A 23,911-nucleotide genomic window follows, 5' to 3' on the forward strand; every position below is an offset into this window, starting at 1 on the left:
AACATGTGTTAAGTGTGTTTGTCAACTTGAGACTCTTGTCTGAGTCGGGCTGCTCATTTTGGTTGACTGTCAATCAATCATACTCTTCTGAGCTTAACTCCTCTGGGCCTTGACTCAGAAACCAGACATCTGAATTGCACTTATAGACCCTCTCCTTTTTTTTTTGTTTTGTTTTGTTTTGTGCTTGTGTGTTCTGCAGGATCCTGCTTTCTCGGCTGTCATTCATGAGAAGCTTCAGGTGCCCAATACCATCCGGAAGGCATGGAACGACAGGGACAACCGTTGTGACATTTGTGCCACACACTTGAACCAGCTGAAGCAGGAGGCCATTCAGATGGTGCTGACGTTGGAGCAGGCAGCAGGCAGCGAGCACTATGATGCTTCACCAGGCTCCCCACCACCTCTCTCCAACATCCCTGCCCTGGTGGGCTCCCGGCATGCAGCAGGGCTCCAGCAGCCCAGGGACTGGGCCTTTGTGCCTGCCTCCTATGCCACCTCCACCTACACAGGTTTTATCACCAACAAGCACAGCAGCAAACCCAATAGCCTCGGGGTCAGCAATGGGGCAGAGAAGAAGAGCGGGTCCCCAACCCACCAAGCAAAGGTCAGCCTGCAGATGGCCACCAGTCCCAGCAATGGAAACATCCTCAACTCTGTGGCCATCCAAGCTCACCAGTATGTAGATGGTACTTGGTCTTTGTCGAGAACCAATGGAGTCACTCTGTATCCTTACCAGGTAAGTAACTCGGGGGCACGGCGGAGCAGGGTTAGCAGGAGTCAAAGCAAATGTGACAGCACTTGCTTTGTGTGTTCTTTCCCCCATCGAAATGTCCAGCTCAGATTTGTTGGTTTACTGTAAAAAACTAAGGCTCTCCGAGGGGCGAAGGAAGAACGAGGACCAAGCTGGTTGTTGATTAGTTACTGTTTATTCAATCTTCCATCTTTCTCATCTCCCGCACTCCCGACTCTGTCCTCTCTCTCCATCTACTGCAGCATCTCCTTGATTCTCTAGTCTCTCCTCCTACTTGTCTCTCGCACATTCCCTCTAGGCTACCCCCAGCCAGGTAGCAAAATCAACATAAGAAAGCCCTTCCTGAGGGCAGGGCATTCCAAAGCCCTTCCTCACTCTTAAGGTTTTTTCTTTTCCTTAGTCCAAACACTTGTTAACATCTTAGTACTAGTTATTTTTGTATGGACACAGCAAGAGATACATTGAGGCTTGTAGGGCAGCTCTCCTGGGAACATCTTGCCACAGACTCAGACTATAGCACTCAGGCCAGATTAATCATTCCTCACTCTAGCAGGGTCCAAATCTAGTTATCACTGTTTGGATCATGACAACATTTGTCCATGATCAAGCTCTTAACTTATAGTTAAGCATTAGGCACTTTGGCCAGGCCCATCTTGATGCCAAGGTAGCACACAACTCACCGCTTGCCCTGGGTCCGTCCCGTCCCTCTTCGGGACCCTGTTTTTGGGGGTGCTAGGAAGTAAGGGCAGCTGAGGCTTAGGTTGAGAGAACAGATGCCCAGGAGGAAAATATCATGTAGAGTCTCAGGTAACCTAGACTCCCAGGTTACAAAAGCATAACATTTGCTAAGTCTTCCTGTGTCCATACAAAAAGGATATTGCTCTGAATAAACTATGCAAAGGACTCAAGGAGAAGAGAAAAACAATATTTATAAGTCAACAGAACACTAAGAAAGAAGTTACAAATAAACAAAGATGAATGGGAGCACTGTAATGGGAGTAACCCAATAAACCTAAACTACCTGAGGCTACGTAATCCTACAGTTTACTCTCCCTCCCTCCCTTCCTCCCTCCCAGGTTGGCCATGTGTAAGGCAAACGCCCTACTGCTGTGCTATTGCTCCAGCCCATTAATTAATTAATTAATTAATTTTATTGATTACTATGAGATACAGTTATGAAGTTGTTCATGATTGGGTTTCAATCGTGCAGTGTTCCAACATCTGTCCATTCACCAGTGTATATTTTCCACCACCAATGTTAGTAATTTCCTTCTTGCCACCCACCCACCCACCCCTACCCCTCCAGTCTGCCTCTATGGCAGGCAGTTTTCTTCTCTCTCTCTCTCTTTCTCCCTCTCTCTCTCTTCTTTTGGGCGTTATGATTTGCAATACAAATCTACCCATTTTAAAATAAACAGTACACCCCCAGTTTTACTCCTACCCCCAGGATCATTCTAAGACCCTTCCCTCGTGTAGGCGTTCAGTAGCACTCACTATGACAAACACTGAAAACAACATCGCTAGTTTCCAGGAACCTCCATGTGTTCTCCCAGATTTATACAGTCAGGAAATACAGCAAGTGAGAGTGTGCGAAAGATTTCACCAGAGAATCTGGGGGTGGGTGGAGCTCAGCCAGGGAGGGAAGAATGTGGCTAGAACCAGGAGCCACATTCCTGAACCAAGAATTCCGCACCCCACCGTCCCTCAGGAGAGGCTGGAAAGCCGATCTGCCCGGTGGCCGGTGGAAGAAAGAAACAAGTGGGGTGAACAGGGTGTAAATTTCTCTTACATAGGCCAAAGAGACAGAGAAGCTTAAGATGACTGTAAGGTGGCTGATAAAATTCCTGGAGACTTTTCTAGAGTGCAAGAGGGGATAAAGATAGTTTCACCTGACACCTTGAAAGGACGTGGGGAGATGGATCATTCACTTTGGCAGTCGCTGGCAGAGGTTGTGGTAGTTTACAAAACTGTATCACGAACATTCCATTATTTAACTCAACAGACTACCAGGCAGGCAAGACCTGTGTCAGGGCCTTCCCACTTGATGCTTAGAGAAATGAAGTGACTGTACCCCAGGGCTCTCCCCAGCATATATGGAACAATCTCTATTGACACCTTTTTCACTAAAACATTCACCCTGTCTCACCAGAGAAAAGGATTCCTATTTAAGCCTGCTAGAACCTTGCTGCTACTTCACGCTGGGGAGGACTTTTCTGGGTTTTGGGTTTAAAGCTCCTGTGTCCCCCATGTCACCCTCCCTAGTCCAACCCGGGAACGTAACTGTGGTCAGGAGACAGAATAGCATCTTTCCCTTGTTGATGAATGTGTTTCCTTCATTTCTAATTTGAAAAGGAAGCTTACTTTTATCAAAAGCAATAAATGTCTGTGAAAAAGCTTAAACAAGACTTTAAAACTCATATTATCCAGAAATAGTCTGTGAAACACAGTGGTCTGCATCTCCCCACAGTTGGTAAAGTTGTGATTGTGTTTAATTCTGTCATTGTGTTTTACTTAATATTCTGGGAGCAGTTTTTTTTTAAATAATGTAGGGGTACTGCTATTTATTCAGCCATTGATTAAGCTGATCAAATTGGGCATGCACTCCACATTACTTTTTTTTAAATTCTATTCTGAATGTTAATTTTATTTCATTATTTTATTTCCTTCCTCTTTTTGATTCACCATGATACATTTACAAAGCTTTCATGTTTGAGCTTCAGTCATACAATCATCGAACACCCATCCCCTCAACAATGCACATTTTCCACCACCAAAATCCCAAGTATTCCCTATTCCCCGCTGGTTCCTGGGAGCAGGTTTTTTCATGGTCTTACACATTATTCTAAAATAATCATCTTAAACAGTAGCACAGTATTATTTATTTGTAATAATACTGTCTATTATATGAGTGTGTCCTAATTTATGCCACTGAACCTGACTTAATAGAGGTCGTTTTTCTCTACTGCAAATACGGTGCCCTGGTACACAAACTTCTACCCTGCTTATATTTTTGATGCATCCTAGGTTGCGCTTGCTGTATACTCATCTTGCATGCACAATTTCCTTTCCTCCCTCCTGTTTCTGCAGAATCTGAAACATGAATCAGGTGCTTGGTATAAAATTCCGTTGTTGCACAGCTCTGATGAGTGATAATAGAAATCCGTGGAAGTTGGTGACTTGTTATAAAATTTTCTAAGATTGGAAAAGGTTTGTGTGTGTGTGAGAAATAGAGAGAGAGAGAGAGAGAGAGAGAGAGAGAGAGAGAGAGAGAGAGAGAGAGAGAGAGAGAGAGAGAAAGCTAAGGCATCTGCTTAAAAGAAGATTCTTGGTTGGTGTGTATTTTTTATTTGTATGAAAACTTTCATCTGTCCCTCTTCTTTCTTTCCCCAAGATGAAAAGAAATTTCCTGTGTAGCAGCAGTTGTTTACTAAGTTTGAACCAAGTGCTTGACCCCCTGTGAGGTGCTGGTTGAAGCACCTGCTTTGGGTTGGACACCCAGGTCCCTGTCCTGCAGTTGTTTTGAGGAGCAGGCAGGCAAACAGCCTATGATAAATCAGGGATGTGAGTGCAAAGGGAGTGACGTTTCCAGGTTGCTTTGCGAGCTTGCAAGTGGTCTCACCAGCCAGCCCAAAGGGCAAGAGAGGGATGATGTGACTGACCTTAAGCCGAATAGAAGGATGTTTCATGCAAGTCACCAACTTGAGATTGTCCAACTTGAGATTGTCCTGCATAAATTAGATCATTTTTCTAACTTCTGCAAGGACAAATTTATACATCTTCCAAGTTGAAAGTATCTGAGGAAGTGTCTCTGAGCTAAAGAGGTTGGGTGCCTGGCTGTGAATAAGTGTCCCTATGTTGTGACTGTGTCATCTTAATTCCTCAAGGTGGGGGACTCTTGCTATGGCTAGACTGAGCGTCTCCTGCCCTGGGCATCTCCCTGCAGCTCACAGTCTTGACTACTGTGATAGCTGACCTCGCTTTTCCTATTCACTGTACTCCCTCATCCCTCCCACAGAGCAGATGGCTCTCTGGATAGAAGCCAGAGCTATTCCCCTGGCAGAAAGCATCTAGACTTTGTTGCTACCCAGAGTGTTGCTTGGAACTCACAAAACTGGAGTCTGAAGAAGTGAGGGAAGGAAGACACTGCTTTGTAGCCAGTTTAGTGCAGGGATGACGATGACAAAGAGGAGCATCAGCTTTCTAAGAGAGAGTGTGACAGAACCTCCACGTGTGTGACAGAAAGCACTGATAAATCCCTTGAACCCTCAGTCACCAAATTACTGTTTAGCAATCTTCAAAGGCCACAGAAGAATGTTTCATGGTTCTCTTTTTGCTATATCCACCGTGTTTCTAAAGTATCTCCAGAAAGGTGGGAAATCTATAGACTTTACAGATAAATATGAGTCTACCCAGATAGGTAGAAAATAGTGATTCAAGAGACAGTGAAATTTCATGAACAGTAGTGAACAAACTACAAAGGTGATGTAGGATGAAAACTGGCTTTTGCCAGTGGAAAAATTTAGAAGCAGTCCTATCTAGTTCAGATCCAAAAGTCCATCAATGGTTAAACATCATTTTAGCTTCATATCTTAGACTATTTCCTTACCTAAGAAATCTCTAACTAGCAAGATTATGGTGGAAAACAATGAGGAAAAAGAAGTGAGGCAAAGAAGTAAAAAATGTAAGGCAAGAATTTTGGCTTAATGTATTTTACCAGCCTTGGTTACCAGAGAACCCAGAACTGAAAGATTTGAAGTTTCTTTTGTTTAGTGTATGCCCGATATCTTTAGCCTTCTTCTCCCTCTGGGAGAAACTGGCAATCTTCTGAGAGTTTCCTGCCCACCTGGGACAGCCTTGCAAGCTTCCCATGGTGTATTCATATGCAAAATCCAGTAACAAGCAGGATCTCATTCCCCTGACCCTGAAGAGCCCCCAGTGCAACATCATTAGGAGGGCCGAGTCGAGATGGACTTCTAAGATCTCAAGGAAAGGACGAAATGAGATGTTACTGAGCCTGCCCGAGAAATCGGTGATTAACGGGATTTCATGATTCGTGATCCTGAATCTCAGTTTGATCTCTTTTGCTCATTGAGAATGTGGATCTGTTTTCCCCTCATTGTCCTCACATCAATTAAAAGTGCAGCTTCTGAGAGAGTGCTTATTCAATCTCAAGGAAACATTCAAGTTCAAGGTGTTTCTCATGATTGGTCATAGACCCTAGATTAGGAGAACATTCCAATCAAAAGATCTGTCCGGCTAATGATCTGGGGAAGCAATCACCAGTTAACTTGAATATATATAATCTTGAATATATTATCTAAATGATACTCAATACAGTATTGATGCAATGAAAAGAATCCAATTCATATTTTGATGTCACACACACTGCAGGGAAATCGAAAGGGCAGAAGGACCTTATTTCTTAAGAATTTGATCAATTGAAAATGTCAAGACATTTCAAGAAGGTATTAGATTAGTACATAAGTTATAATCCATAACAGATCATTAATGTGATGGTGTATTGAATGAAAAGGTGACAAAAATTGCCTTTATTTCTCAAAAAGCTTTCACTGGAATCAATACCAGAGAATACTAGACTGAACTCTGTTTGAAGTTGGTGTGAAATTATCTCCATTATGTCTTTAGAAATTAGTTATACCTAATAACTACAGAATTCTTAAAGATACAGTCAAGAGAGATGCAAAACAACTCAAAGTTTATTAAGTTGTATGTTCTGCACAGTCTAAAACTTGCTGTACAGAGATTGGAAGCCTTGGGACAATTTGGTGCTGGTGATTTTTTGTGAATTTCCAGAAGTTGCCCTAAGAAGGCAAGACTTTGAAACTTCTATTAGCTTATGTTATGATGGATCTGTGGAAAGTAGAAACAAGTGTGTAAGTGTAGCAGACATCTGAGGGATGATAGTATATGTTTTTCTCTTTTGTGGAACCTCTTTCCAGGAAGAATCAGGGGCAGGTGTTTGCAGCATGTCAGGAGAAGAGAATTCCCATTCATGTTCTTTGCAACTCTGCAGTGTTAAGCCCGCTGTTCCCTGAAAATTGTGAAATATGCTTCTTGAGCCAGCCCTGGTGTCAGTTGGCTGCCATTTGCTGCTGCCCAGCCAGGACAGTGGTTTAAAATGGTGAAACTTAAATAAAAAAAAAAAGTTGTGGCATCATTTTCTCTTGTATACATAGATGGGTAGAGGTGTGTTGTTTATCTTTATATCTTTTGATAAGCCATACACACAAAAGGAGGTACCAGTTTGTAGTTTCATTCATGGACACACCACTTTTTTTTTTCTTTTTGGGTCATGCCTGGCATGCACAGGGGTTATTCCTGGCTCTGCACTCCTGGTGGTGCTTGGGGGATCATATGGGATGCTGGGAATTAAACCCCGGTCGGCCGCATGCAAGGCAAACGCCCTACCCGCTGTGCTCTCTCTCCATCCCTGACAAACCACTTCTTAAGGATCCGGTGTTTACAAGCAGGGTGGGGGACAGGGGAGGTGGGGGGGTGGGGGGAGGTATACGGTGATTCTTGGGGTAGAATATGTGCACTGGTGAAGGGATGGGTGTTCGAGCATTGTATGACTGAGACCTAAACCTGAACGCTTTGTAACTTTCCACATGGTGATTCAATAAAAGAATAAATTTAAAAAAAAGGATCTGGTGTTTACAGTGAAATCCCCGAAGGTCAACCCAATTATAAACGTGGGTGGGGCTATGATCTGGAGTACCCCCAATTTTATCTTGGAAATTTCAGGAGTATTTCCTGGTCTTTTACTTGATGTGGTGGGCTGAATAAGGAACTCCCTAAAGATGTCCATGCCCTACTTCTTGAAACCTGCATCTGTGCCGCCTTGCGTAATGGAAGGGCTTTCAGAGACCAGGTAAGATGAAGGATCCTGGGTTATCTGGATGGAAACAGTATAATTACAAAACTGCTTTTAATAAGGAGATGCAAGCCCAGAGGTCAGAGAAGAGAGAAGATACTGTGTTGCCAGCTTGGAAGTGGAGGAAGGAGCCCCCCAATCCAGGGAGTGAGAGAAACCTCTAAAAGTTGGAAAAATTCAGGAATCAGATTCTCCTCTCGAATCTCTAGGAAAAAAATGTCTCGTGGATTAATTTTAGACTCCTGACCACCACAATATTCAAGAATAGAAAATGTAGTTATGTTGTTTTAAGCTTCTGAGTTGGACTTGGTTTGTGTCAGCAGCAGTGGGAAGCATTTGGAAGCGGAGAAGCTTGGTAGGAAACCCTCAAGGAGGAATAGAGAGCAAGGAGTTGCAGGAGAAATGTGCAGGAAGACCCAGAGCATGGCTTTTTCATCCTCCATTACCCTGTGGATCCAGTGGTACATTAGCAAGTCAGATGATTTCGTTTGGGGCCTGCACAAAATGAGAGATTACTCATACTGCACATTTGTTTTTCAATTGTCTCAGATTTCCCTCTTGTTAGAGCATCGTAATAGCAAGCACACCACAGCCACTCTCCATTGGCAGCTAGTAATTACCATTATGTAAGTCTCTCTTACTGTTGAAACTGCAGAAAACATTCCAGCTGGGGACAGGCAGTTACGGACACTCTTTCCCAGGATGTGTATAGGAAGAAACCCATCTTCTCTGTGGGGTCTTTTGGCCGGTTGGAACAGTGTTGCACAGAACCGACCCAGTAGTGAGTCTTAGTCTCTGGCATTGTGAAAGCCGAAGACACTTGAAGTCACTTTGAAAATTGTTAGGCAGAATGTCAGTGTTGTTATCCTTTTATAATTTGGTAGGCAGTAGGCTGTCACTGAAGATTTTAGAACTGAAGGGTTAAAAGGTTTTCCTGAAATTATAGGAGTTCTCAATCCTGAATCCCCACTGTCATTCATCTCTGGTAACAAAACTGCCAACACCTAGATCACACCTGGACCAAATAAAGCACAATATCTGATGGGGATATTCAAATCAGAGTGCGACCCAGGCCTCGGTTCAAACTGCTGGACCAAAAGTCTCGTTTTGAATAGCAATTTATCTGGCAGTGGGGTTATGAGGAATGGAAAAATGAATATGGATGGCTGAACAGGCAGACATATGGGTAGATGGATGGAGGCTGGATGGACATATAAAATAATAGATGAATGATAGATGGATGACATGTAAGTCATCTGTGTACTTCTTTTTTTTTTTTCTTCTCTTTTTTTTTGGGTCACACTCAGCGATGCTCAGGTGTTACTCCTGGCTTTGCACTCAGGAATTACTCCTGGCAGTGCTTGGGGGACCATATGGGATGCCGGGGATCGAACCCGGGTCGGCCACGTGCAAGGCAAACGCCCTACCTGCTGTACTATCGCTCCGGCCCCCATCTGTGTACTTCTTTAGGAGCCACTTCAGGAAGAAAAGCAAGTATAGTTAACTGCTAGTAAGCAGTGTAGGATTTTCCTTCAAAGTCTTTGGTTGGAGAGAGATTAAGTAAAGGAGGAAAGAGAAAAAGGGCAAAGCCAAGAGTGTGAGGAATGAAATATAGCCCAGAAACCTTATGTAAATGGAGAAGAACACCTCAAGTGCCAGAGGGAATCTCTGTGAATACACAAAGAAATGACTGAAAATTAACTTACATCCATGTACTGGTGAGTAATAAAGACCTCTTTTTCTGAACTTATAAAAAATATGTTACAAGTCAGTTTTTGTTTTCATAATGATAGGAATAGATTGAAACAGCATTTCTTGGTTTGCTCTCTGGAGAAAAGTCCGTTAAAGTGCAAGGCGTAACCTGAATGGTGTTGTGGGGTTCCATCCTTTTTCTACTTACCCAGTTGATAGTTTGGGTCAATAGGTAGAATGGTCTATGTTTTTCATTTTCTTCCTTAGAAACATTTCCAAGTCCTAGAAAGGGACTAGAAATAGAGACAGTATGCTTCACACCTTCAAACAACATTGCTTTGTCCATCCTGCTTTTGTTGCCTTGCTGGGTATAGATAGTTGGTGGGAATGTAGTTATCTTCCAAGCCCAGGGCACAAACCTACTACCTCTTCCTCCTCCTTCCTCTCCCAGGACAGTGGGGAGCAGAGGGAAAAATCTCACATTGCTGCTGTAGGTGTGAGGGAATAGGGTTGGGCCAGGGATAAGATGGTGACACCTCATAGTCACCTTTTGTTTTAAACAGCTTCCCACATCCTCACCCATTGTGGTCTTTTCAAGACAACTTTTTTTTATCATAAGAATTGTTTTTTGCTTACTTCTTGCTTCTTCCAGGTTACACCCAGTAGTACTCAGTGCTTACTCCTCTCTCTATACTCAGACATCATTTCTGGTGGAGCACTGAGGATTATAAGTGGTGCTGGAGATCAAACCCAGGTCAACCATGTGCAAGGGAAGAGCCCTATCCTCTATACTTTCTCTGGCCTATGGGCATCAATTTTTTGCAGTTTTGAATCCAGTTTCATATTTTATACTAAAATTGATAATTCTTTTACTTCCTACTTCTTATAAGTTGCACTGGGAATATAACATTGAAGTCAGTTTAAGGTAACCTGATAATGACTTGATATTTGTATGTATTGCAAATCATTGCCACAAAATAGGTTATCCTTCACCTCACAATTACAATTTTCTTTCTTTCACAAGATCTCTCTTAGCAACTTTTAAATATACAATACAATATTATAAACTATAGGATTCGTACTGTAAATCACACCTTCAAAACTAGTTTTCATTATAGAGTATAAGAAAGGAGTACCCAACTCCACACTTTGCTAGTTAAGGGGCTGACTTTTTTTTAATAACAAAGTATACAGAACACTTTTTTGGAAGTGGGGTCTTTGGGGGCACACCCAGAAGTCCCCAGGGCTTACTCCTGGGTCTGTGTTCAAGGATTACTTCCAGAAATGCTTAGGGGACTATATAAGGTTCCAGGGATTGAACCAGGGTTGACTGCTAAGTAAACACCTTACCTGCTGTACTATCTCTGTAGCCTCATGTAAACAGATTTTTAAAGACAGCATGAGTTTAATACTTACCAGTGATTTTAAACAAATATCAAAGAGTCAGACATACACGACTCTGTGTTTGATTGCAGCACCACAAAAAACAAACAGCAACAACAAAAAGCCCCACAAATAACTACAACACAAATGCTTATTATCAATTAAAAAATGACTAGAGGTTAATTTGCTTAATACACCAGAAATAAAAGCCCATTTTTATTTTATTTTATTTTATTTATGATTGAATGCATCAGAAATAAAAGTTCAATATCCTTGCTAATGCTGTAGACTCTAATAGGCTGCTTACCTGTTGAATGTTGAATACTTAGCACTGACGTTGACTCATGATTACCCCTCACTTAAGTAACTTGAAAGTTGAATGCTATCACATCACTAAAGACTGAATGGAAACAGGTCATTTTTTGTCAATTTAAGATCCAGGAGTAGATGTGATAATAGGAATAAACCCTTGAAATCACTGTTAAGCACATAGAATATTGCCTAGCATTCAGGGATTATTGGTTCCTTTATATATTACCAGAAAGCAACTTTCCAGTAGTGCTGTGTCTTACCTGAGAAGGAAACTTGTTCTACCACTAGTGAATAATTTGCTAAAATATTGAAAGATGGGGGCCCAGGGGGAAAGACCCGAGTTCCATCTCTGGCATCATATGTCATCCCTCGTCGCAGCGCAGCTGGAGGTCCTGAGCACACTGAAGTCCAGCAGCATTATATCGCCAGGCCCTAGGATTAACTGGGCTCGTTTCTCCAGTAGTGGTTCCTGTGCCCCCTAAGAACTGTTTAGGAGCCCCCTCCAGAATATAATGAAAGATGGTGATCCAGTTTTCCTCCAGTTTTGAATACCTTTAAGAAAATAGAGGCAGTCTATACACTTGAATCATTAAAAAAAATTATATGCAGTACAGTGGCTGGAGAGATGGTGCAGTGGGCACATTTGCCTTGCGTGAGCTTGAGGTTGACCCAGGTTTGATGTCCAACAACACACGTGGTCCCCAAAGCACCACCAAGAGTAATTCCTAAGCACTGCTGCATGTGATTATGACAAAAGTTCTCCACAGTTATAGAGAGGTGACATCTTCAAATAACCTAAAAGACTAAAATCTCATTACTTTGGAGTTACTTTGAATACTTGTCATTCAGGCCTAGTTCATAACTCTTACTGACTGAATGCTTTGGGATAGTACTCAGGTTTTTCACTGTAATTTCTTTATATGCGTATTGCAAATTAGCTTTCTTATATCTTTATGAAATACAAGTATCTTAAAATTGTTAAAGACTTTGGAATCTTTAATGAGTTAGAAACTTGAAATTTCCTAGGGATTGGCCCCACCCCATGAATACACCTAATTAATTTCAAATTGAGATTTTACTGTGCTAACAGTTTTTAGCGTGACAAATTAGCATGCCTCTATCTTATAGAGGTATTTGTGAGGATTAGTTAATGAGTCATATATTTCATATGCCTAAGTCATTCCCAGGGAGTAATTTAGGTGTGTAGAAAGCCTATTAGTCACCATTCTGAGGCTCTGGAGACCATTTAGTGTATTACTGCTGCACCGCTGGCCTCAAAGAGTTAACAGATCTCTTTAGTAGCTTATCTGGAAATGACTGGGAGGGTTAAAGATGTCATGTATGAAACAAACACAGCAGCTGCATCGATATTCAAGTCTGTGACCAGGAGTTTTCTAATTCCATGACTCACCTGAGTCAGTCTGACAGTTTTTATCATTTTAGCAAGACTGATTTCCCTCCGTTCCTGTGTATGAGACTGTTTGAAGTATCAGTGAGAAAATTGAACCCATCAGCCTGATCGTGACATGCTGTCTTTTGGTTAAAGTTAACGACCAGGGAGCTAATATGGAACCAAGATTATAAAGTACCTTTAAATTACAAATGCAGGGCTGGAGCGATAGCACAGCGGGTCGGGCATTTGCCTTGCATGCAGCCAACCCAGGTTCGATTCCCAGCATTCCATATGGTCCCCTGAGCACTGCCAGGAGTAATTCCTGAGTGCAGTGCCAGGAGTAACCCCTATGCATTGCTGGTTATGACCCAAAAAGCAAAAAAAATTACAAATGCTAAAACAAGGCCCAGAAATGTCAAGTGACCCGCCCAAGGTGTCACACTAGGAAACCAGAGCTGAGATTCACAAAGTGGCCTTTATACTTGCCCGGTGCCTGCTGAGCGGAGAAGCTGGCTCCTTAGAGGTCAAATGTGCAGCTTTGTGGCGAGGGGTCCTTTCACTGTATCTTCAACCAACATTTCTCTTGGTTGAGACTATGTAGCTAGGATTTCCAGGCAGGGTTCTTCTTAGCACAGTGGTAAAGAAATAAATGTCCCAGTGTTACAGCTCCTGGGGAGGTTTGAGGGGACAAATCTTGAGATAAAGATGGGCTAAAAAAGAAAAAAAAAAAAAACAGAAAAGAAAAAGAAAAAGAAAGCTGTGTATACAATGCTGCCATCTAGTGAGGCTTTAGCTCATGCAAGAGATAAACTTAACAGATCAAATATTTAGAATCTCATTCCATTATATTAATTGCCTAAGATTTATATAAACACACAGGAGCCATTTCTTTATCAGTAATGCAGTTTTAATTTAACAGAATAGCATATGTTTCAGTTCAGAGTCCTAAAACATATCCTTTCGAGGGGACTTTGTCACCTAAACAGATCTTCGGCAAACGTGGACCTTGGTTTCAGCGAAGTGCAGAGAGCCCACAGCTACATAAACAGAGTGCAAAGATTTAAGTCTTCATTCCATTCTCACTTGGCCCATTGGACTGTTTGTGAACTCTGGCTTGCCTGTTTTTCAACCTGAGTAACATTTTGGTCATGCAAAACCTCAATATTCTCTTTTATTGTGCCTATTTCCTAAGATTGTTTTGTGAATTAGATGTTTCATGATGGTTGTTTGAGTGTTGAGTTAGAGTACATGAAATAATGAAATAATGGAGTTGGGGGGGAGAGTAACCCCGAAACGGTGGTCAGGTCTGGAGGCACACTCTTGTTGATTCTTGCCTATTAGAGCTGCAGCTACATGTGACAGCCCAGGATGTGGTGCAGTGAGGGCCCTGTAATGACAGAGGCCTCCAGGGCCACTGTGGGCGCTACTCAGGGGGCCTCCAGGGCTACACCTGGTGATCCTTGGGGTTCATGTCATGTCCTGCTGGAGATCACTGGGGTCTGGTGCATGCAAGACATGTACTGTACTTCAGTCTAAATCAAAATCTGCATAAACACACACATACACAGAGAAAGAGAGAGAGAGAGAGAGAGAGAGAGAGAGAGAGAGAGAGAGCCCCATACTGAGAAATCCTTTAAAATTGACTCATATGGACTAAGAAAGCATGGCTTTCTGCTTTCCCAGCCTTACAATAGATTCCAGGGGGAAACAATAAACGTCCCTGTAAATTAGCAGTGGAACCGGTGAATTCAGAAGACAAGGCATTTCCTTTGCCTGAGCATGGCCTAATTGTCATGAGCTCAATTTCTAACAATTATCTCCTGATTAATCTCTTGAACACAGCTATTCAGCAGGGCTCACTCTGTAGCTCCAGGAGTTATTCTTGGTTATTTGAACAAAGGTTGTGTACTAGGGTTTTTGTTGAGGACAGCACTGTTTCATTTCCTTTGAAGGGTAGATTGTACTTCCTCATCTGAATATCCTTTTTAGGGGGAGTGGGTGAACATTGGGCTGTGCACAGGTATTACTCCTGCTGTGACTCAGGGGACCAAATAGGGTTCCGGGAATTGAGCCCAGGTTGGTTGTGTGCAAGGTAAACACCCTACCTGATGTTCTGTCGGTCCAGCCCAAGAGCTTTCGTTGATCAAATATAGGTGCTTCCTGATCACTTGCTGTCTGAGGGCAGGTGGCTCACGTCCTCCAAATGCCACTGAAGCAACCAGTGCTTAGGCATAGTTGATGAAACTGCCACTGAGAAGCAGCCACTCTTATATCGAGTCCAGTAGGAGGTATGAGAAGGACAGGTAACCTGGAAAGGAACATTTTGGCACACGAATACTGAGAACATGAATGGTGGAGGCTGACACTTCTGGAAAAACATAAGGAGTGAAAAGTTCTGCAAGGCATTGTCCCAGAAAAGGGGCAAATACATGTGTTCCTGAGTAGGTGGTATGCTGCCTCCTTCCTGAATGCGCTTCCGGATGGCTAAAATGTGCAGAAGGTCTCAGCTACTGAAAGACCTTTGCTATGAGGACAGAGTGAAAAGAATTAAAAATACTTATTCCATTCCCTTTAGGATGACTGACATTAGGAACTTGGGCAATTTTTCCATCAACAGAGAGTAATTTGAAAGTTCCATCTCTCTTAGCCTGGTAGCAGAAAACTTTGAGCTTTGAATCTTTTTCATTCTACATGGGATATTCATCTTTATCTGACTTTCAGTTGTGTCAGTCACCAAGGTCTCTTGACATCATTAGCCATATAATAATATAATTATTTTCCCAGTAATCCCATGGCTAACACTTGCTAAGTGCAAATACCCTGTGTTGGTATTTTTTGGGGAAGGGCCACACCCAGCTGTGATCAGGGCTTACTCTTAGCTGTGCACTCCGGTATCACTCTCAGCAGTCCCTGGGAAACAATATGGGGTTCCTGGACCAAACCCAGGTCAGCCACATATAAAGCAAGCACCCTACTCACTGTACCACAGTTCTGGCTCCAGAGTGCATACTCTGAACTAGGTACTGTCTCAGGACTTCATGTGTGTTGAATCAGTTAAGCTTCACCAAATTTCTATGCAGTAAGGAATGTTGTTCTTAGTTTAAAGATGCGGGTTAGTCTAGGAGTCAGGCAATAATATGCCTTGCATGTGTGAGACCCTGTATTTGATTTCTCATGCTATGTGGCCACCTGAGCATCACTAGGTATGGATACTGAGTACTTCAAACACACAACAAAACAAAACCACACATACACACACACAAAAGAAAACAACCAGAAACTGAGATGTAAATTAGTGAAAATAGACTCCACTGGTACAGAGGAATTTCACATTTCTGGAGTCTTGAAGGTTTAGTCAGCAAAAGTTTTGTTGTGCCCTTACCAAATGATTAACTTAGCTGAGAACAAAAAGGTTGGTAGGTACCGTTTCTACAACTTTATAATTTAAATTTTAAGTTTATAGTAAACGTGATGAGAAAGTTCTGGTTTTATCTGACTTTAGATGTTAAGAAAACTTTTCTCTCCTATTTAATTACATCTGCCCTCTCTTTGTGGTCCTTGCCACTCTCCTATGACATCTTTTCCTTTCATCCCTCTTTATTTTTAATTATACAATCATCTCCAGAAATTCCTATTTTTATTTTTTCTGTCTAGAGTGTTGTTCGTGGAGGGGGGCTGGTGGCCCCAGTTATGCAGGAGCCGGTGCTCCGGTGCTGCAGCCTCCCCCAGGCCATGTGTAGGCATGTCAGGGCTGAAAGGCAGCATGGGAAATTCCTAATTACTGATCTTGTAAAATTATTTATGCTTTTCCCTTCACCTACCTCTGTCTTTTGAATTTAAACAATTTATTGTCTTTTCTGAAGTGGATGGCGAAGGAAATAAAAGGACTTGCAATGAAAGTAAGTTAGTTCTGTCATCTTTTAGAAGTGGGTACTAAAGATTTGGCAGAAAAAGGAAACTGGAGTGGCCAGAGCCATAAGACTCTGGGTAGGGTTTTTGCCTTCTGTGTGAATGACCCGAATTCGAGCCCTAACATCCCATATGGTCCCCTGAGCACTGCCAGAAGTAATTCCTGAATGCAGACCACCAGATATGATCCAAAAAACAGGGAAAAAGAAAAAAAAGGAAACTGGAAACGAGAATAAGTAACTAAAAACTAAGCAATGGGCTGAAAAATGGCAAATCAGTTTCTAAGAAGCTGCAGAGTTCTAATCATCTGATAGGCTAACCTGAAAATGAAGGAGTGCAGTCTTGGATGTTAATTGGTACAAATGTTTTAAGCTCAGGAGCTAGTCATTAAATGTTTTGTAAAGTATATATGTTACTAGTGTATTCTCTGCAGCAACATCACCCACTGACTACACATAGACTTACCTTTAATAATACCTGTTGGAACCCAGTGTTTCTGTAGAGTGTTGTAAACCATAGAACCCGAGTCCACCCTCATGCTATTATCAAGAAGGCAAGTGTGGGAGAATTACAGGATGGAGAGAAGAGCAGGTCTGGAGAACAGAGGGGTCTCCCGACAACTGTGTTTGGGAATTAGAGAAGAGCTGAATGATGATGGTCCCTTAGCATTGTACTCAGGGCTCTCGTGACTCGTGTTGAGAAACCACATATCATTATGACTCAGCTGAGTTGGGGGAATGGTGGTGAATGGTGGTGATGGTTGTGATCCTGTTCACAGTGTGTGAGAAGGAATTGCACAGATCACTGGACTGGGAGGTGAAATATCCAGGAGGAACACGACAGAGGACTTAGGTGAAGGATCACAGATTTCTCAAGTTTTAGAATGGAGCCCAGAGACCTAGAGACTGGTGGAACAAAGAGAAGCAGAGTTAAGGACATTTTATGTTTGATATGTTGGATGCCATATTGGCATCCAGCTATTATCTAGTTCAGGGAAGACTAGGGTAAATCTGGGGGAGGCAAGAAGGCAAGGATTCAATGCTGAACACAAGGGCTCTGGGCGATCAAGTAACCTTCTGACCTGGAGGTGTAAGGAAGGTCCAGGTTTGGTGCCAGCCTGCATGCAGGAGGTGGGTTGCCAGTCTGCACTGGGTGTGTGAGAATAGGCGGGTAAGAAAAGCTGGAAAAGGCACACTAGTTAGTTCTTCTATCTTCTCAATACTTAACCATCAATGTTACTACATTATAACACACTATGTGAGATCATGCATTTAGTCATCTACTCAGCAAACATTTGGGGTAGGGCTCTAGGTGAGTTCACAGTAAATTCATTGCAACAAGCGTTTTTGCTACAAGCATTTTCATGGCACAACTAGTTGGCCATTTTGAAATGCAAAACATGAAAAATAGAAGAACATTCATTTGAAAGGGATAATGAAACTTGTTCTTATGTCTTCCTTTGTTAAGAACGCTTTCAAAACGCATGCTTCTAACTGAGCTTTGCATTGCACCATGTAAAACATTGTGTATGTTTAACAATGGATACAGCTATTTTTCATCACATCATGTGATATATATATACATATATATTAAACTGGCAATATATATTTGGACTGAATTTGAATGTTCCATTACATACTCAATCCTTCTGTTTCACCTAAAACAGTTAAACCAGATTCTGTGCCAAATACCAGATTCTGTCTAAATCAAGTTTTCCATGGCCAAATAGCAAGAAATAGTACTATTTTATTGCTAACCACAACACCCAAAAGGAGAGAGAGAACAAAAGGAAAGGCTCTGCCACAGAGGCGGGGTGTGGGGTGGGATGGGAAAGGGTGGGTGGGAGGGAGGCTGGGGTCATCAATGGAGGTCGGGCACTGGTGGAGGGATGGGTACTCAAGCAGTGTATGACAAAAAACACAAGCACGAAAATATGTAAATATGTATCTGTACCCTCAGGGTCATTCATTAATAATTTTTTTAAAGTACTATTTTAAAGAAACTTAGAAGGAATAGAGTAGACAATTTCTTTGGGAGAAGATGGGAGGAGTTCAAATCATCTTCGCCTCCAACTTCTAATATTGTTTGATAAGGTTGGTGAAAATTGCATAGAGAACAAGTTATTTATGTACTTTGACTAAGGAATTGCTCATTAGGGGATAGAGAGGTGGTACAATGTTAAGGAACTTGCCTTGCTTGTAGCTGATTCCTGGAACCACATAGTTCCCTCAGATATGGCCATGAGAATCCTTGAACACCACTGGCTCTGGTTGTAGTCCTGGGAGCACTGTGGTGACCCAGCTATCCCCAACACCAGAGCCCAATCAGCACCACATATTCAGGGTCTCACACTAAACCACTGGTTTAGTATCTGAGCTTCCCAGACTTCTGATCCCCACTTGGGAATCTCCCTATTGCTCTCCAAGAAAAAGATTTAATCATTAAATATCATGAGACTGTTAGGAATTGTTAGCTGCTTCTTTGCCATGACTTGCTAAATTTTGTTTGTTTTTGTTTTGGGGTCACATCCAGTGCTGCTCAGGGCTTACTCCTGGCTCTGCATTAAGGAATCACTCCTGGCAGGACTGGGGAGGCCATATGATATGCTGGGAATTGAACTTGGGTTGAACCCAGGCAAGGCAAATGCCCTGCCCACTGTACTATTATTTCTGCCCTGACTTGGTAAATTTTTATTTTGGAGGGATGACTGTGGTCACTGAAGTCTTTGAAAACTGATAGGTTATCTTTCTAATAAATATGCAATGTTGTTTACATCTCAATTTTCATAGTTTCTGGAAATTTTGGTGCTGTATATTTTATAACCCCACATAGAAGATCCTGGCAAGCTCCCCGTGGTATATTCGGTATGCCAAACACAGTAACAATAACAGGTCTCATTCCCCTGACCCTGAAAAGAGCCTCCAATCATTGGGAAAAACGAGTAAGGAGAGGCTGCTAAAATCTCAGGGCTGGGACAAATGGAGACATTACTGGCGCCCACTAAAATTGATGAACAATGGGATAACAGTGATACAGTGATATTTTATAATATAAAAATGGGACTACTTGAGCAGTTGAAGCGAAATTTAAAACTAAGCTTTCCTCAAGGCATCTTCAAAGATGAAACACCACTGATCAAGCAAGTAGAAGCAAAGATAAATGGAACTACATGAAACTAAGAAGCTTCTGCACCTCAAAAAAGACTAAGATACAAAAACAGCCCACAGAATAGGAAAAATGATTTACCCAATACCCATATGATAAAAGGTTAAAATCAAAGTTATATGGGACACTGATAGAATTTTACATGGAAAAAAATATCCAACCTGATCAAAAAATGGGGAGAGGAACTGAACAGAAATTTCCTCAAAGAAGACATTCGAATTGCTAAAAGACACATGAAAAAAATACTCTACATCACTAATCATTGGGGAAATGCAAACAATGAGATATCTTTTTATAACACAGACAAGCACACATCCAAAAGAACAAGAGCAACCAGCTCTGTCGAGGATGTGGGGAGAAATAGACTCTCCTTCATTGTTGGTGGGAATGCCAACTTGTCCAGCCTTTTTGGAAAACAACATGAACATTCCTCAAAAAAATAGAAATTGAGCTCCCATTTGACCCAGCATTACCATTCTGGGCATATATCTGGGGGCCAAAAAACTTACACAGCAGAAACGTCATCTGCACTTCAATGTTCATTGCAGCACTATTCACAGTAGCTAGAATCTAGAAACAACCCGAGTGCCCAAGAACAGATGCAGCTGTTAGAAAGAATGAAGTCATGAAATCTGCTTATAAATGGATTCACATGGAAAGTATCATGTTAAGTGAAATGAGTTGGAGGAAAGGGACAGACATAGAATGACTGCATTCATTTGTGATATATATAGATATATACATATATACATATCTATGAGACATATATACATATGTATGTATATATGAGACAAATATCCAGGGTGAGGGTAAACAGGGGTCAAAAGGACAAGTCAATGGTTGGAAGCTTGCCACAAGAGTGTGTGTGTTGGGGGGGAGGGGTCAAGGGCACAGGTAAAGCAATATAACCTGAAAACCTTTCATTATCTGTATTGCAAACCATAAGGCCCAAAAGAAAAGAGAGAGCAGGAGAGAGGGTGTGAGAGAGAGAGAGAGATAGAGATAGATAGATAGATAGATAGATAGATAGAGAGAGAGAGAGAGAGAGAGAGAGAGAGAGAGAGAGAGAGAGGAGAGAGAAGTGCCTGTCATAGTGGTAGGCGGTGGGACAGGGTGGGGGGTGACTATGGAAACAGGGACTGGGACCATTGTGGTAGGAAAAGTACACTGGTGATGGGATGGGTGTTGAAACATTATATCAGTGAAATCCAATCATGAAAAACTTTGTAAATGTGTATATCACTGTGATTCAATTAAAAAATTAATACATAAATAAATGAAAAAATATCTGGAACAACAACAAGAAAACCACAAAAAACTAAGCTTTCAACCTGTTCATTTATTCTCCTGGTTCTGAATATAAGAGTATCCCCTGATGATACTGGGGTCATTATGCCATGCAGAGGATCAACTGGGGTCTGCTGCATACAAGGCAAACACCTTTCCCACTGTATTATTTCTTTAGCCCCAGGACATGTGTATTTTGATTCAGGAACTCTGCTGGTTTCCTGGGGACACAGAACACACTTTGGATCTGAAGTAGGCATTGCTACTGGTCAGTGTGTCTTGTGGTAGGGAATTGGTGAGGGATATTGGCTGTTAAGTTGGTCTCTCCTTTACCTACACTAATGTGTGTATTTTGGGGAGAAGATGAGGAGGGCAGCCAGGGGTGTTCTTTAAGAAATGCCTCAGTGACTCCCATGCCACTGTTGTTAGGTAGGAGCTATGATTCCAACTATTGGGCAATGAACTTGGGGTTCCTGCCTCCCAGTGGGGTTGAAGTGATGCAGAAGTAGACTGTAAGCACCCAATTTGCAGAATTGTCTCCCTTTGCCCCTACCCTGGAATTGGTGTTCCTGAACAAAGGTCGTAAGAATCCCACTAACTTGGTCACATTAGCATTATTTTTCTTTCTTAAACAACCTCCCTTTTAAAGCCATCTACTGATAAGATAAGAGAGCAGCAACTTCTTCAGCTTAACCTGTGACTGCTCATTTCATCACTCTGATCCTGGAAGAAGAAGTCCCATTTAGCAGAATTCATTTAGGCCCTTATTAGGCCTATTTTTTTCTTCTTTTCTTTTTTAAATTGAATCACTGTGAGATACAGTTACAGACTTACAAACTTTTATGATACGTTTTAGTTATACAGTGATCGAGCACCCATTGCTCCACCAATGCCCACCACCGATGTTCCCAATATCCCTCCTGCCACTCCCACCCCTTCCCACCCCCTGCCTCTAAGGCAAGCAGATTCCCTCTTACTCTCTCTTTTTGGGTGTTATGGTTTGCAATACAGGTACTAAGAGGCCATCATGTTTGGTTCATAGTTTACTTTCAACACATATCTCCCATCCTGATCAATCCCTCCAACCATTACTTACTTAGTGGTCCCTTCTCTATCCCAGCTGTCTTTTCCCTCTGCATGTGAGGCCAGCTTCCAAGCTCTGGTGATATCCTCCTGGCCTTTATCTCTACTGTTTTTAGGTGCTAGTCTCCTATTATGTTACTTTATATTCAACAAATGAGTGCAATCATTCTATGTCTGCCCCTCTCTTCCTGACTCATTTCACTTACCATGATTCTCTCCATGTCCATCCACTTATGTACAATTTTTATGATTTCATCTTTTCTAACAGCTGCATAGCATTCTATTGTGTAGATGTACAAAAGTTTCTTTAAGCAGTCTTCTGTTCTCGGGCACTTGTTTTTTCCCCCAGATTCTGGCTATTGTAAACAGTGCTGCGATAAACATACAAGTGAAGATGTCATTTCTACTTTATTTTTTTGCATCTCTGGGATATATTCCCAGAAGTAGTATTGCTAGGTCATATGGGAGCTCAATTTCTAGTTTTTGGAGGAATGTCCATATTGTTTTCCAAAAAGGCTAGACTAGTTGACATGTCTACCAACAATGAATGAGAATCCCTTTCTCCCTGCATCCACACCAGCACTGGTTATTCTGGTTCTTTTTGATGTGTGCCAGTTTCTGTGGTGTAAGATATCTCATTGTTGTTTTTATTTGTATCTTCCTGATGATTAGTGATGTAGAACTTTTTTTTTTCTTTTTGGGTCACATGTGGCGATGCACAGGTGGTTACTCCTGGCTCTTCACTCAGGAATTACTACTGGCGGTGCTCAGGGGACCTTATGGGATGCTGGGATTCGAACTCGGGTCAGCCGCGTGCAAGGCAAACACCCTACCTGCTGTGCTATTGCTCTAGCCCCGCGATGTAGAACATTTTTTTATGTGCCTTTTGGCCATCTGAATTTCTTTTTTGAGGAAGTTTTTGTTCATTTTTTCTCCCCATTTTTTGGTGGGGTTGGATTTTTTTTTCCTTGTGAAGTTTTATCAGTGTTTTGTATGTCTTGGATATTAAACCCCTACCTAATGGATATTGGGTAGATAAATTTTTCTGTTCCGTGGGCTCTTTCTGTATTTTAGTCACAGTTTCTTTTGAGGTGCAGAAGCTTCTTAGTTTAATGTAGTCCCATTTGAAGGTTGTAGAGAGTTTCTGAAATGGATGGACTGGAGAATCACTGACCTCAGTCTGGATCTTTCATTCTTTCTCACCACTACCCTTTCCTCCTCCACAGATCTGAGCACTTCTTGTTGTAGTTCTTAGTGTTTTTTTGTCATTTGGTAATCAGGCTCAAGTATTATTCTCAAGTATTATTATGAACATGGATTGGTAAGTAAAAAGTATTGCCATAACTATATTAGACTAGATAATTGTGGTTACTTTTTCTTTATTAAGTATGTGTGCAGGAGGGTTATTATTATTATTTTTGTGAATCTGAAATCTCTCTTGACTGACTTATTAATCATTTTTGTATGTTAATAGAGTTCTCAGTTGGAAGTCGTTTCCTGCAGAATTTTAAAGCCATTTCTTGAATGATCTTTTTAGTTTACAGTGCTGATGTTGAAAATGCAGATTCTTGATCATTATCTAAACCTCTCTTGATTGCTGTGTCTGGAAGCCCTTTCTCCTGAACATGTCAGATCCCACAGGGGTGGGTTTTGGTGTAGATCTGATCTAGCCCTATGCCTGCCACACCAGGGGCCTTTTCATCTACAGTCTCATGTTGGCCTGCTCTAAAATTGTCTTTAATTAATTCTTAAATATTTTTCTTCTCCTACATTTCTTTATTCTTTTTCTTCTTTCTGTTTTCCTTCAGGATTGCTTATTATTTTGCCTTGTCTGATTTAAGTCTATGTTTTTAAAATCTTTGCTTTTCTATTTTCCAAACTTTTTCATGGCCCTCTACATTCTGGAAGAGTTTGATTTTATTTTAACTATTTTGTGGAAGTCCTATTCCTGATATCCTATTTTTAATTTCCAAGAGCTTCTTTTTTCTTTCAATTAAAAAAAGTTATAGTTTAGATAAGAGAGTTATCGTACTTTACATTA

At 41.6% G+C, this 23,911-nt stretch overlaps 1 protein-coding gene and 1 non-coding gene across 2 annotated transcripts in view; one reads left to right on the top strand and one right to left on the bottom strand.

The window, feature by feature from the left end:
• Positions 1-23,911, top strand: part of KIF26B (kinesin family member 26B) — a 523,722-nt gene that overhangs the window by 196,895 nt on the left and 302,916 nt on the right. The window contains exon 3 of the mRNA XM_004605438.2: positions 200-736. Coding sequence (XP_004605495.1) covers positions 200-736 — 537 coding nt within the window. The remainder of the gene's footprint in view (positions 1-199; positions 737-23,911) is intronic.
• On the bottom strand, positions 16,080-16,191 carry LOC129399039 (small nucleolar RNA SNORA76). Its single transcript, XR_008626884.1, has one exon. It is a non-coding gene; the product is annotated as a small nucleolar RNA SNORA76 (small nucleolar RNA).

The sequence above is a fragment of the Sorex araneus genome, chromosome 9 (assembly GCF_027595985.1).
Source record: "Sorex araneus isolate mSorAra2 chromosome 9, mSorAra2.pri, whole genome shotgun sequence".
NCBI classification, from domain to species: domain Eukaryota; kingdom Metazoa; phylum Chordata; class Mammalia; order Eulipotyphla; family Soricidae; genus Sorex; species Sorex araneus.